Source organism: Asparagus officinalis, chromosome 7, assembly GCF_001876935.1.
Source record: "Asparagus officinalis chromosome 7, Aspof.V1, whole genome shotgun sequence".
Lineage (NCBI taxonomy): Eukaryota > Viridiplantae > Streptophyta > Magnoliopsida > Asparagales > Asparagaceae > Asparagus > Asparagus officinalis.
This window is the reverse complement of record NC_033800.1, coordinates 34710669-34725987: the sequence shown is the minus strand read 5'-3', so window position 1 is coordinate 34725987 and position 15319 is coordinate 34710669. Positions and strand designations below refer to the sequence as shown.

General features: G+C 35.9%; 4 protein-coding genes across 4 annotated transcripts; 1 reads left to right on the top strand and 3 right to left on the bottom strand.

Annotated features, from left to right (window-relative positions):
• Nucleotides 1587-3508, bottom strand: LOC109846950. Its single transcript, XM_020416191.1, has 4 exons — nt 2855-3508; nt 2699-2788; nt 2342-2430; nt 1587-1857 (listed from the first exon to the last, which is right to left on the bottom strand). The coding sequence occupies exons 1-4, from the start codon at nt 3506-3508 to the stop codon at nt 1587-1589; spliced, it is 1104 nt and encodes a 367-aa protein (XP_020271780.1).
• Nucleotides 4195-4869, bottom strand: LOC109846949. The gene has a single exon (XM_020416190.1). It carries the CDS (start codon nt 4867-4869, stop codon nt 4195-4197), a length of 675 nt encoding a protein of 224 aa, XP_020271779.1.
• Nucleotides 5049-8913, bottom strand: LOC109846948 (3-hydroxy-3-methylglutaryl-coenzyme A reductase-like). Its single transcript, XM_020416188.1, has 2 exons — nt 8539-8913; nt 5049-5144 (listed from the first exon to the last, which is right to left on the bottom strand). The coding sequence occupies exons 1-2, from the start codon at nt 8911-8913 to the stop codon at nt 5049-5051; spliced, it is 471 nt and encodes a 156-aa protein (XP_020271777.1).
• On the top strand, nt 12076-15245 carry LOC109849573 (probable protein phosphatase 2C 47). The gene is made up of 5 exons (XM_020419417.1): nt 12076-12386; nt 12599-12664; nt 13476-13673; nt 13759-13994; nt 14399-15245. The coding sequence occupies exons 1-5, from the start codon at nt 12282-12284 to the stop codon at nt 14952-14954; spliced, it is 1161 nt and encodes a 386-aa protein (XP_020275006.1). The 5' UTR covers nt 12076-12281; the 3' UTR covers nt 14955-15245.

Genomic DNA, 15319 nt, shown 5'->3' with positions numbered 1-15319 from the left:
AGAGAGAGGAGAGATCTGAGAGAGAGAGAGAGGAGAGAAATATGGGTATGCTTGGTACCAAGCACAAATTTGTGTGTCTTCGGTAGTGATGTGGTCATATTACCTCATCCACTCACTACCCATGGTGAATTTGTTCCCATATTTTTGATATGATTCGTGGATGGGGGATTTGACATGCTCACTACAAGCAAACTTTTTTGTGCTTGGTACAAGCTTATACCCATATGTTCTCATATGAGTATATATAATATATATATATATTATATATATATTATAGTTATTAGTATATAGTCATATATATATATATAGCTATAGCATTGCTATTCTCTTTTGGCTTTGTGGAAGAGTTTGGGTGAAAAATAAATAAATTATCTAATCCGGTTAAAGTAGGATCATATAAGTTCAGCCCATGCATGAAATTTATTTTAACAAACACTAATATGTAAGTATTATTGGCATTAAGATCTAAAATATGTGTGAGATTCTCTATGATATTATTGGCATTAAGATCTAGAATATGTGTGAGATTCTCTATGACTTTTATACAAATAGTATCTATTTAAATAATAATAGTATAATTCAACTTTATGATCTAAAAAAGATCAAATATACAATATAATTAATTACTTTAAAATAATCTGATCCAATCTAATAAAAAGAAAATAGATAAAAATGATATAAAAATTATTATAATTTTATAATTCATAATTTTTAAACAATCTAATCTAATAAAAAATAATAAAGGCACATACCTGTTAAAGGAGATGAAAGAGTTATAAAAATTATTGCAAGTTCTGATATAAAAAAGATCAAACATATGATATAATTAATTACTTTAAAATAATTTAATCTAATCTAATAAGAAGAAAATAGATAAAAGTGTTGTGAAAATTATTATTATTTATTAATATGAAAAAAGATTAAATACGCAATATAATTAATTGTTTTAAAATAATTTAATCTAATCTAATAGAAAAAATAACAAAGTCACATATCAATAAAAAGATATGAAAGTGCTATAAAAATTATTGTAATTTCTTGGCTTATATATATTTGCATGTGATGTTACATGTGAGAGAATAACAATTGTAAATAGAGTTCTATCTAAATAATAATGTATAATTAAACTTTAAAACTAGTTATGCAGTACCATGAACTACTTAAAGTTTAGTCGGTGAGAGATTGCCATGTTGTGTCCTCAGATTGCAACCATTTATTTTAATTTTTCTTTTTTATAACTTTGAGAACGACTCTTGTGTCTTTAATTTGTTTGGTGGATTTTATAAATATCTCATCCATATTATTTACATTTGTAGGTCTACGTTGTTCCTAAGTTCGACCTTTAGGGCAGACATTATTTGTCTCGTTGATTTGTTTGGTTTTTTGCATATACGCCATTCATCTTGTATACATTTGTAAAGTTGGCATTTAATAATTTCATTTAGGTTTACATTTTAATTTAAACTATATCCCTATCTTTTTTTTTGGTCAATGAAAAAACATTTTATTCATTTAGCAAAATATGGAAATTATGTACATCACTATCTCAACATTGAGAAAACCAAGCTTCTAAAAAAACATCAAAATTACAAATATATCAACCAATCTCTATGTTCAGCAGAGATGGGATTGTTCAGACATATAGTGAAAATATCCATTTTGATGACCTTCACTAATTGATCAATACTCTTTAATCGCTGCTGAAAACATCTGCCATTTCTTTCTTCCCATAACCTGTACACAGCAGCCGCAAGAGCCATTCTTCTAACCTTTTTTTTTGAATCCCTTCCCTCTCTGTCTGGTGTTATACCAATCCAAAAGTAAGGTCCAAGCACAAGTTTGCCAATCCATTTTAAGCTAGTTCATGATGTTTAACCACACATCCCTGGAAAAAATGCAATAAAAAAATAAGTGATTTCTGCTCTCAGTTCCTGTACCTGCACATAGGAGGCATGAATTTGCATTGATGATTTCTCTCCTCATCAATCTGTCTTGTGTTTGCAACTTGTTCTACACCGCCAGCCGCAACACAAACGAGTGCCTGGGATAATTCAACTTCCCGCACACTGTGTTAAACCGGGGAACATTTTGTGAAACATGGGAGAATGCATTGTAAACTGCTGATAACTGGATTTTAGAGCTTTTATAACAAGTACTAAGCATGTGTATCAGGTTGTCAATCCCTCCAACTTCATTCAAAGCTTTATCCATACTTTTGAGAAGCTGCTTCCACATCCAAGAGCCCCCTTTCTTGGCTTTGACATGCCATACATCCTAATGCTTTAAGTAATTCCCATGAATCCATTTCACCCATAAAATTTCCTTGTTAACATGAATATACCATATGCTCCTCATAGCTGAAGCCAGATTCCAATTAACATCTGAGGAAACTCCCAGTCCACCTTGTTTTTTCCCACAACATACTTTATCCTATGAAACCAATGGAGTTTTAAAAGAGTTTTAACTTCATTCAAAGCTTTATCCATACTTTTGAGAAGCTGCTTCCACATCCAAGAGCCCCCTTTCTTGGCTTTGACATGCCATACATCCTAATGCTTTAAGTAATTCCCATGAATCCATTTCACCCATAAAATTTCCTTGTTAACATGAATATACCATATGCTCCTCATAGCTGAAGCCAGATTCCAATTAACAGCAGAGAAAACTCCCAGTCCACCTTGTTTTTCCCACAACATACTTTATCCCATGAAACCAATGGAGTTTTAAAAGAGTTTTCAGATTTTCCCCACAAGAATTTCCTGCATTTCTCATCAATCAACTTCACAACCTTTACTGGAAGTATAAAATTAGATGTCTAGTAATTTTGAACCCCTAATAACACACTTTTGATTACCTGAAGCCTCCCTGCATACGGTAGGTTGCTATGTCTTGACCACTTATGAAAATGATTTGAAATTTTATCCAAAAATGGATTGCAATCCACATATGTTAGTCTCTTACAAAAGAGAGGAACACCTAGATATTTGAAGGGAAGGACACCTTCTGAAAAACCCAGGAAGTTTTTTATCTCTATTTTGGCAGAATCATCAACTCCACCAAAGTATATAGAGTATTTATCCAGGTTAGCTTCTAGGTCAGTTGCATCACTAAAATCTTTCACACAATGATGTAGCTTTTGGATTGAATATAAATCTTCTTTGGCAAAGAGTAGCAGGTCATCCGCAAAGATGAGATGGGATATTTTGAGCTTGCCACACATTGGATGATATTTGAACAACATGTCCTTCTTTAAGAGCTCTAATCTCCTGGATAAGAATTCCATCCCTAGAATGAATAAGTATGGTGAAAGGGGATCAACCTGCCTTAAACCTATCTTTCCTTCAAAATAGCCATGAAGTGTTCCATTGAGAGAAATAGAGAATTTAGGAGAAGAGATACAAACCATGATCCAGTTTATCATCTCTCTAGGAAACCTCTGCCCTTCAAGCATTTTTCTTATAAAATCCCAGCTTATTGTGTCAAAAGCTTTTCTAATATCAATATCCATCATGACTCTTGGTGAAACGCTTTTCCTACTATAGCTTTTAACAAGCTCATGTGCCAAGGAGATATTACTTGTAATTTATCTACCTTTCACAAAAGCACTTTGTGCTTCATTCACAATGCTCCCCTTGATTGGTTTAATACTATTTGCTAGGATTTTGGAAATAAATTTATAGATGTAGTTGCAGCAAAATATGGGTCTAAAATCAAAATGGGAAACTAGACATTGTTTCTTAGGAATAAGAGTAATGGCAGTTGAATTTACCATTCCCAGCAATTTACCATTTTTGAAGAATTCTTCAATTGCTAAAGTCACCTCCTCCCTAATCACAGACCAAGCAGATTTATAGAATGCAACTCCATATCCATCTGGTCCTGGTGCTTTGTTATCATCAATTGAAAAGATTGTATTCTTTATCTCTTCTTTTGAATCAGGTCTGGAAAGCATATCAGCTTGTGCTTTATTCAAGCATGGTCCAGCTTGAATAACTTGAATGTCTGGTGTGGTTGTAACTGGAGCTTCCCCCAATAGGCCCTTGAAGTATGACACCATTTCATTTACAATCTCCTCGTGATCAGAAATTCTCTGCCCTAAGGTATTGTAAAGTACCAACACCTTATTATGATGTCTATTTGCTTTGATTCTGGAGTGGAAAAAACTTGTGCACCTATCCCCTTGTACACTCCAATTTATCTTGGCTTTTGCTGCTGAAATGAAAGCTCACAATCCAAAAGTTTGTTATAATTTGCAATACACTCCCTTTCCTTCATAATGTAGTCTGGATTGAGAGGATTTATTTGCAAACTGCCTTGAACCTCTTCAAGAGCCTTTTTAGCTCTAAGAACCTGCTCACCGATATTATAATAGTGCTTCTTGTTTAACTCCTTAAGTGCACCTCTCATTAGTTTAAGCCTCTTGCAAACTACAAACATTTTGTATCCCTCTACTTTTGTTTGCCAAATGGCAGAAATAGTAGGAATGTAGCTATCATGCTTGGACCACATCTTGAAGAATCTAAAAGGTTTCTTTCCTTTTGAACATTCCTGGAAAAGTGAAACTAAAGCAGGAGAATGGTCAGAGAAGTAAGGCAGCAAGAATTCAACCTGACTAGCATTATACATGTTAAGCCATGCATCATTCACCAGAGCTCTATCCAGTCTACACCACACTATGGAATCATGATCTTGTTTATTGTTCCATGTATAGAAGCATCCTGTTGTTTTTAGATGATTTAGATGGCAGTCTTCAATTAAATCCCTGAAATCTTTGGTGTCAGCTTTAGTAATTACAGCACCTCCAAGCTTTTCCTCACCATTGATGACAGTGTTAAAATCACCACACATGATCCATGATTCATTCCTCATAGATTGCTTTATAGTTTTCAATTCAGTCTATAACTCCTTCCTAGCCTCCATTTGGTTAAAACCATAAACATATGTAATCATGCAATCCATTCTCCCATCTAAAGAAACTACTTTATATGTGATACTTTGATCAGATATGTTGATTATTTGAACACCAAGGATATTTGAATCCCACATTATCATAGTTCTGGCTTTTCCATGAATTCTGGCATTAAATACCCAGTTCCAGCTTCCAGCAACTTTTTTGCTACTTGCTGAACCTTGCTATCTTCATACTATGTATATCCAATAAAAATTAATCAATTTATCAACTTACTCTTACTTAATGGATTAGTATTTAAATTTCATGAGTATTTTTTTCTACCGAAAGATTTTTTCGAACTTGTGCTTTTAAAGGGAACATGATATGATATAGAATATTTTTCCACTGATTTAATGGTTTTGTTATCATCTATAATAAAACCAGTTTATGAAATTTTCATGGTAAGATTTGAGATGGTTTTTTAAAAGGGAAAAATGTTTCAAGGCCTAAAAAAGAGAGGATGTGACTAGCCCCCCTTATTATTTTATGGGTGACAAAGCCCCCAATATAACATCCACTTGTGTTTAAGTCCCTATTTAGGTTTCCAACGCAACACAGTGACAAATATTTGTTCAAAACCCAAAACTGCCCTTAACTCATTTCGTTTCTTCTTCTTCTTCTTCTTTCTTCTTCTTCACTACTTTAGCCTCTTAGTTTTCTGAAGCACTCTGTTCATCTTACTTCTTCTGAGACCCATTTCACTTCCTCTTCCTCTTCTCAGTTGAAGGTATAAGTAAACAAGAGGATCTCAATTTCCTCAAGATACAGGTACTTTTATCCCTCTGTCCCTATGTTTTTCTCTTCCTTCTAATTTTTTTTTGTATGACGTTAAATTTTCTCTTTCATTCTATCACATTTTACTTCTGGCCATGTTTTTTGTTCTACAGGTAATGTGTACATATTTATTATGTTGTTCCCTACAAAAAAGATGCATTTTTTCCTTCTTTTTTTCTTCTTGGTTGTAATTTTTTCCTATTCAATGCTGCCACCGTCGGCAAGAAACCCAACGACGACATTTTAACAATCCCCGTCGAAGACGAGGAGATCATCGAATCCGTGGTCATGGGTACGACCCTATCTTATTCATTGGAGTCCAAATTGGGAGACCGCAAACGCGTTGCAGGTGTTCGACGCGAGGCCTTAAGGAGAATCACCGTAAGAAATCTCAACGACCTACCTCTTGATGGGTTCGATTACGCCTCCATCCTCAGACAGTGCTGCGAGATGCCGGTTGGGTTCGTCACATTGCCCGTTGGCATCGCGGACCCGTTGGTTTTGGATGGGAGGACTTACTACGTGCCGATGGTCACGACTGAAGGGTGTTTGGTTGCGAGCACGAACAAATGGTGCAAGGCCATCGGAGAGTCAGGTGGGTCCTAGAGTGTTGTGCTTAGGAATGGGATGACGAGGGCCCCGACGGTGAGGTTTATGCTTAGGGTGCAAGGCCATTAGGGAGTCACGTGCCATGTTTCATTATTCAGTTGATTATACTATGTGTTCTTGTGGTTTGGTTGTACTTAGATTAAAATTTAATGAAATGTATTGTGTCTATTTAGTGATCAATTTTGGTGTAATTTATTGCAATTGTATGTAAAATGTATTGTGGTTGTTATGTGAATATGTACAAGTTACGATAATATGTACAAAATCTTAAACATGTTAACTCTCATCTGAATATGTTAACTTTCAGGTATATATGTTAACATTCAGGTTTATATACTAACATTCACATGAACATGTTAACTATCATTGTATATGTTAACTTTCATCTGCATATGTTAACTTTCTCACGAACATGTTATATCCATCTCTGCACGCTAACTATCAGCTGAATATGTTAATTTTTAGTATAATATGATGAACGTTAACATGTTCAGTTGAAAGTTAACATGTTTTAAACAAAGTTAACATATTATGGTGAAAGTTAACATGTAATAGTGAATGTTAACATATTATGATGGAAGTTCTCATTTTCACCTGACAGTTAACATGTTATGACAAAGGTTAACATATTATTATGAAAGTTAACATGTAACAATAAAAGTTAACATGTTCAGCTAAAAAGTTAACATGTTATGATGAGAGTTAACATATTATGGGATTTAATAGTGAATCGTAACTTGAAAATTATGTACATAATCTATATATATTATGTACACAATAACCTCAAGATTATGTACATATTATGTACCATAATATTCATGTTTTGATACACATAATTTATATACAATCTTAACATATTCAGTTTATTGTGCATATCAAGTTCTATTTGAATGAACTTGTACATATTCACATGACAGCCAAAATACATTTCTCATACAATTGCAATAACCAAAATTGATCACTAAATAGACAAAATATATTTCATTAATTTTTGATCTAAGTACAACCAGACCATAAGAGCACATAGTATAATCAACTGAACAATAAAATATGACACGTTACAAGCAATTCTGAAGAAGCTACACAAGTATAAAGAGTACACATAATATAACCAACTGAACAATGAAACATGACACATTACAAGAGATTCATGACACGTTACAAGCAATTCTGGAGAAACAACACAGGAATAAAGAGTACAAACAGTCCCATTATAAAATTTAACATCTTCTTCATCTTTTCTTCTGCAAGCTTACCCATCAAATTCATTTCTTCTCCTCATTTTCATAACCTCATCCAAGCAATAACAAGCTTCATGTTCTTGTTTATTCAACTTAAACTCTTGTTTGAGTTTGGAAATTACCTCATGACTTCTTAGTCTCATAATACTTTTCAATCAATTTATCCTTCAAATCCAAGCTTCTCCTCAAATCAGTGAGTTCTTCTCTCATAAGTGGAAATAATTGAGTTCCCACACTATACACATGGTTGTCAAACCACTCTCGAAATCTACAGTCATCATTCTGAAATTATGTACAAAAACAAAATCAAAATCAAGTTAAATCATGAATCATAAATCACAGCCACTTAAGCAAAAAATAATAATAAATTCAAGATTACTTACATGAGGATTTTCATTAGTTATAAAAGTGTAATACTCACACATACATGAGGACTTTCATCATAATATGTTAACCTTCACTATTATATGTTAACTTTCACCATAATATATTAATTTTATTCAAAACATGTTAACTTTTAACTAAACATGTTAACGTTCATCATATTATGCTGAAAGTTAACATATTCAGCTAATAGTTAGCATGTAGAGATGAAATATAACATGTTCGTAAGAAAGTTAACATATGCAGATAAAAGTTAACATATACAATTGATAGTTAACATGTTCATGTGAACGTTAGCATATAAACCTGAACGTTAACATATACACCTGAAAGGTAACATATACAGATGAGAGTTAACATGTTCAAGATTATGTACATATTATCGTTACTTGTACATATTCACATGACAACCACAATACGTTTCACATACAATTGCAATAAATTACACCAAAATTGATCACTAAATAGACACAATACATTTTATTAAATTTTGATCTAAGTATAACCAAACCATAACAACACATAGTATAATCAACTGAACAATGAAACATGACACGTGACTCCCCAATGGCCTTGCACCTTAAGCATAAACCTCACCATCAGGGCCCTCGTCATCCCATCCCTAAGCACAACATTCTGGACCCCACCTGACTCCCTAATGGCCTTGCACCCTCTATTCGTGCTTGCAACCAAACACCCTTCGGTCGTGGCCATCGACACGTAGTAAGTCCTCCCATCCAAAACCAACGGGTCTGCGATGCCAACGGGCAATGCGACGAACCCAACCGACATCTCGGAGCACTGGCTGAGGATGGAGGCGTAATCGAACCCATCAAGAGGTAGGTCGTTGAGATTTCTGCCGGTGATTCTCCTTAAGGGCTCGCGTCGAACACCTGCAGCACGTTTGCAGTCTCCCAATTTGGACTCCAATGAATAAGATGAGGTCGTACCCATGACCACAGATTCGATAATCTCTTCGTCTTCGACGAGGATTGTTAAAATGCCGCTGTTTGGTTTCTCGCCGGCGGCGGCAGCGTCGAACAGGAGAAATTTACAACCAAGAAGAAAAAAGAAGGAAAAGTGCATCTTTTTTATGGGGAACGATATAATAAATATGTAAACATTACCTGTAGAACAAAAAACATGGCCAAAAGCAAAATATGATAGAATGAAAGAGAAAATTTGACGTCATACAAAAAAGAAAAAAATTTTAGAAGGAAGAGGAAAACATAGGGAGAGAGGGATAAAAGTACCTATATCTTGAGGAAATTGAGATCCTCTTGTTTACTCATACCTTCAACTGAGAAGAGGAAGAAGAAGTGAAATGGGTCTCAGGAGAAGTAAGATGAACAGAGTGCTTCAGAAAACTAAGAGGCTAAAGTAGTGAAGAAGAAGAAAGAAAAAAACAAAGGAAAAGCCTAAAAACTAAGAGGCTAAAGAAATGAAGAAAAAGAAGAAGAAGAAAGAAGAAGAAGAAGAAATGAAATGAGTTAACAGTTTTGGGTTTTGAACAAATATTTGTCACTGTGTTGTGTTGGAAACCTAAATAGGGGCTGAAACACAAGTGGATGTTGTATTGTGGGTTTTGTCACCCAAAAAATAATAAGGAGGGCTGGTCACATCCTCTTTTTTTTGGGGGGTGGGGGTGGGGTCACTTTTGAAATCCAACAAGCTAGCAGGCAGTAAATAACATAAAAGCAAATTGGATGTCACCTTTATAATTGTTAAGCTCATTTAATACTCATCACCCCCTTTCAATAATTAATTCAGAAACTTTTGAGTCAACTTTTGAGGGGGCCCCCTGATTTGCATTGGGATCCTCTCTTCATTCATTTCTCTCTATCTCTCTCCTCTCTTATAGAGTGCCCAAGGGCACTCTATAGAAAAACCGTTATTTATTTTATTTTTTTCTCTTTTTTTTTGGGATAACGTTCCGTGACTCAAATGTGAACGTACGTAACTGCGGTTATTTCAAGTCATTAATTGCGTTCAAACTCTAACAAAATTACAGTTGAATCCTGATGCTTCTTTGTGCAATGATTGCCATACTTGTTAATAATTAGGAGTAAAATAAGATTTCAAAAGGTAAAATCTTCGTACAATTCAAGAGTTAGTTAATATGATATCAACGTTTGAGAAACTGTCTTTTTTTTTTTGTTAAAGAGAAACTTGTCCTTTATAAGGTGCATGTGACAAATTATATAGAATAAGAATATATGAACGCAAAGCCAGGAATTCATAAAGAAGTTATCGCTATTTCCCCCCTCAAATTTAATATATTCAGAATATTTAATGAGATTCGAAAGATATTTAACAAATTACAATTACAATTGACCTCTATATGTCTTTTATGTTTGAAGTCACACGTTGCTTTCAATGTAAACTTATGCATCTTTTTTACTTTTTTTTTCAAAATTGATGAAAGCACTTTGATGAGTTGTAAACTGGATTATTTAACTTAATGAGTCCTTCAGTCATTCTTTTTAGGTTTGACCCATTAAGAGTTAATAGGTCACAACTCACTATTCAAATGATTTCGGGGTATTATTTTACTTCGTAAGTCCACATGTACTCATTAATTATACGATTTAAGGTGGTGTCACTTGACACCACCCTCTACCTGCCCCTGCATGAACATGATCCAGTGGAAAATGAACCTCTCCATAAGAAGTCTCTACAAAGCCTCTCTGCTTATTGGATAACTTTTTTAGGCAATAAGAAGATAGTTGAGCAATAGTTATTAAGACCAAGGAGCACCGACTTAATGAGTTGAGACCCCCCCTGCATATGATAAGAAGTTATTCATCAATCCATTCAATTTGCTAGTGACTTTCTCGATCAGAGAAATGGAATCGAGATAAGATGGAGATTTAGATGTTGAAGGGATACCCAAAAAAAAAAAGGAAAAAGACATTGTAATAAAGATTCTTACTTGACTACAAATCTTCTAATATTTTTGAGCTACAAGTAATTAAAAATATGGTCTCTTTTTGTATATTAATATTAAAATTGATGAATCACTAAGAACGCTACATTTTTTCTTTGATAATAAAACATAGTTTGTTCACCGCTATTCTTATAATAATATTTTTGTTATAGTCTTCTTTAATTGTAACTTTGCCTTTTTTTTTAAGTAAACTACTAGGATTTAATTAACTAAAATTTTTTAATTATTAAATTTCTATACGAACTTTTTTTTGAAAGAAAATAAATTAATAACAATAAAATACGAGACAAACCGATGGGGAAAAAAATCAACCCCAATTATACTAGGCCTGTTCGGTTTGAGAAAAAAACCACATTGCTTATAATGTTTTTTTAATTTATTTATCTCTTAGAAACCAAGAAGGAGAGTAATGTGCAACTCTTCCATTGGCCGCTTTGATCTTAATTTTAGGAAATTTATTTCCAAACTTTTTAATAGAAAATCACTTAAATTCTTTAATTTCTTTGTTAGATTTTCTCTTTTTGAGGTTAACCAACCGAACAGCCCCAAAACGAAGTCTGAGGACATATCCGTCAACATTCAAAGAATCTTCTCACGCAGACCCCACGAGGAAAGGCACTCCGGTGGCGGCAGAGCACTCGATCGAGATCCAGGTCCTGATCATAAAATTACGATTTCCACCCTAAACTTCTTAAATATTCCTATACTGACCCCAAATCCTCCGACCCCTTCAACGGCCGAGATCGAACTACGTTGACCGAAGCACCGACCCGTTAGAAGCGTGCGGGGCACGCGTTCTCCGTTTCTTTCAGCGTGCAAAATTGACTTCGATGCTATCGTCACCTTCAGGGGTTTTTTCATAATTTTACCGAAAGGTTAATGAAGATACGCCTCTTTTCGGTGGAACCCACGTGTCCGCGTCTCTGCCAGTCATCGCGTACACGCCAGCAGAGGGTTACTGGGATGTGTCGGTCTCTGGCTTGCTCGGGTATGGACGGATCGGATCCGGTTGCCCGATAAGGAAGCAACTCGAACTTCGCTTTTGTTCAGACGAGTTCAGATTTCGGATCCAAATCTAACCTTACCCGCTTACCAACCAAAAACCACCGGATATCGCCCGTTACCCAACCGAAACTTCCCGATGTATAAATATGCGGCCATGACATTTTTTCTTCTAATTTGCCCATTTTGCAACTCAAACACCAAATAAATCCATAATTACACCGTTCCCTCAACAAACCCTAGAAAATCCCATCAAACCCTAATTTCTTCTCCCAATCTCGAACCAGATCGCATCCAACTCAACAATTTCCCAAAATTTCGCAGATTTGCAATATCATCGCTTCTCTCTCTTTCGATCGGCACAGTTTAAGAGATGGTGGCGGGAGCGGAGGTGATTCATCAGGGCATCCCGGTGCTCGACGTGAAGTATCGATGCATCGCTAAGGGGATCGAAGAGATTGTCGATATCGCGGCGGTGCGACGCCGCCTCCCTCGCCGGCGATTCGACGTGTTGCCGCTGACGCTAAGATTGAGTTGAGTCCTTTTTCTTTGTCATGTTCTAGAGATTTTTATTGTCTGAATTATGAAGTATAATAATTTTTCTGTGTGGATCTCTTTCCTACCATCATCAATGTGCCCAATTCAATTTATGTGTAGGGCACCTCATCTTTATCCTGAAACTTTTGTTTCTCGCCGCCGCCTCCCTCCCCGGCGATTCGACATGTTGCCGTTGACGCCGGTGCTGCTTCTAAGCTGGTGAGCCTGTGACCTGATATTTATTTTTTCTGATTTGATGCGTTGTTTGTTTGAATTGGATGGTGATCTGATTGTATTTGTAGATTGCTCCCTCAAAGTTAGGGTTTTTAGTTTTGTTTCCCCTTTTTAAGGAAAGATTGGTAGGTTTGCATCTCCTTGTTAGGGAATTCAGGGATTGTTTCCCCCCTTGTTGATGAGGGAAGTTACAAGGAATTTTTGTGTAGTGCTTTTATTTTATGGGGAACTGTTTAATTCGTTTTCTGTTGTTGTTTTCTTGTTTAGCAGAGGAAAAAGGTGAAATTTTCGTTGTTGATCGTAAGAAACACACAAAAGGTCCTTTTGGTCTGAAAAGTATGGATTTTGGAATTTAGAAATTATTCTTCTACTCGGAATTTTTTTTGCTACTGTTGAATCAGCTTTCTGTTAAAGAAAAATGATTATATTTAATTAAATGCTTACTATTATACCTGTCATCAATAAATAAAGTGAGCCTGGTTGTTAATTTTGACTTGCTCTGTTATAGATCAATATTGTTAAGTTCTTTTCTTTTGGATGTGTCATATAGTGTTCAGTTGCTATATACAGAAGAAATATAATCACAATGTGAAAAATATGCTCAGAACTTTGAGTTATAATGCTAGCATTTATGTCTTTATCACCTTATTGATGAGTTTGTATATTTGTGGCATTAACCCCTTTGCACAATAGCTATTATTTCATGTAGAACCTAATATGCATTTCTACATGATTAGGAAAACCTATTTTTTCGGGTAAGATTCTGACCCTTTAATGGTTTGTTTTTCTCTTGCAGGAATTGAGAGCCTCAGATGCCACTACAGATGTTTCAGTGGAGCCTGAAGTCTTCCAGTTCATGCCGAGCATCCGGTCTGGTAGCTTTGCGGACATTGGTCCTCGGAGATACATGGAAGATGAGCACATTTGCATCGATGACCTCTCTTCTCATCTTGGCTCTCTCATCACATGCCCAACACCCAGTGCCTTCTATGGGGTAATTAATCACCATCTGATACCAATATTTATCTCCAGTGGCATCTATTTCTGTGGTCAGTAGCTGATTCTATCATATTGTACAGATTTTCGATGGCCATGGAGGTCCAGATGCAGCAGCTTACATCAAAAGACATGCTATTAGGTTCTTCTTTGAAGATCCTGACTTCCCACAAGCGTCGGAAGCAGATAATATTTATGTAGAATCAGTTGAGAGCTCTATTCGGAAGGCATTCCTCCTTGCTGATCTTGCTTTGGCTGATGACTGCAACATTAGCACTTCATCTGGGACTACAGCACTTGCAGCATTGGTTTTTGGAAGGTATAGTAAGTATAAAATCTGTTTATAGGTTACTTGCAGATATTCTTCAATATGTTGAAAATGGTATTGAAATGGTCCTGTGTTTGTCACACGAACGATTTATCAGTTCTTACTGTTTAGTTTCAGGCAGTACATGAAAATTTAATTTCATCATCTATCATTGACTTCTCAAAACTACTTGGATAATCCAAATTTCATTAATTACACAGGCTATAATTCCAATGTACCATGTCATCTAATATCTTTTGATAAAGTTTCTAAATCTTGTTCTATGCCATCGTAAACAATTCTTTTCTCACCTGGCTTTTGCTGTTGCACTTGCCTTGTCCTTTGTTTTATTACATTTTATTCTAACTTTCCTGTGCTAGGTTTACTTATATTTGTTTACTTTGTATGTCATTCAGGCTTCTACTTGTAGCGAATGCTGGGGATTGTCGAGCAGTTCTATGTCGGAAAGGTGTAGCAGTCGAGATGTCACAAGACCACAGGCCTATCTACGCCCCAGAGCGACAAAGGGTAGAGTCTTCTGGTGGCTATGTTGATGATGGGTATCTAAACGGAGTCCTGTCAGTGAGCCGAGCACTGGGTGACTGGGACATGAAACTTCCCCGAGGTTCTCCTTCTCCCCTCATTGCGGAGCCTGAGTTCAGGCAGGCAGTCTTAACAGAGGATGATGAGTTCCTGATCATTGGATGCGATGGCATTTGGGATGTTATGACAAGCCAGCACGCTGTAAGCATTGTGCGAAGGGGATTGAGGAGGCATGACAATCCTGAACAATGTGCGAGGGAGCTAGTGATGGAGGCGTTGAGGCTTAACACCTTTGATAACCTCACAGTGATTGTGGTCTGCTTCTCTTCAGAGAGCAGGGACGAGCCAGAGCAGAGACTGAGGTGCTGTAGCTTGTCGACTGAGGCCTTGTGTAACTTGAAGAGCTGGTTGGATGATGGGGGGAACTAAAAGTTGCAGATTGTTGGATGTAAATGTAGTAGGGAGATGATGATGATGATGATGATCGAGGAGTGTTCTATGTGATGAGTTATAGACTGGTGATTCTATGGCTGATTATTTAACCGGCTGCCAGCAGTTTTGTATGGTTCTGTATTGGGTTTGTTGGAGAGTTTGTATATATCAGGGAAGTGGGAAGTGGAGGTGCTGGTGTATTATTATTATTACCGTTATTGTTGTGATTCATTGTCTTTGAGCTGAGCAGTATATACTCGATGCGCATTCATCTCCTTTATTTATTTATACTGGCGCCTTTAGTTGTTTGTTTTTGAAGTAAAATGTTCAGTTGTAAATTCTTACATACAATGTTTTGGTGA

Coding starts and splice junctions, on each gene's coding strand:
- LOC109846950 (XM_020416191.1), bottom strand. CDS start 3,508: ATGGATATTGATATTAGAAAAGCTTTTGACACAATAAGCTGGGATTTT. Junction 2,789..2,854: donor CGTATGCAGGGAGGCTTCAG/GTAATCAAAAGT, acceptor CTTCCAGTAAAG/GTTGTGAAGTTGATTGATGA. Junction 1,858..2,341: donor TCAGCTATGAGGAGCATATG/GTATATTCATGT, acceptor ATCATGAACTAG/CTTAAAATGGATTGGCAAAC.
- LOC109846949 (XM_020416190.1), bottom strand. CDS start 4,869: ATGAGGAATGAATCATGGATCATGTGTGGTGATTTTAACACTGTCATC.
- LOC109846948 (XM_020416188.1), bottom strand. CDS start 8,913: ATGGGTACGACCTCATCTTATTCATTGGAGTCCAAATTGGGAGACTGC. Junction 5,145..8,538: donor TGGTGAGGTTTATGCTTAAG/GTGCAAGGCCAT, acceptor GGATATACATAG/TATGAAGATAGCAAGGTTCA.
- LOC109849573 (XM_020419417.1), top strand. CDS start 12,282: ATGGTGGCGGGAGCGGAGGTGATTCATCAGGGCATCCCGGTGCTCGAC. Junction 12,665..13,475: donor CCGGTGCTGCTTCTAAGCTG/GTGAGCCTGTGA, acceptor TTTCTCTTGCAG/GAATTGAGAGCCTCAGATGC. Junction 13,674..13,758: donor CACCCAGTGCCTTCTATGGG/GTAATTAATCAC, acceptor CATATTGTACAG/ATTTTCGATGGCCATGGAGG.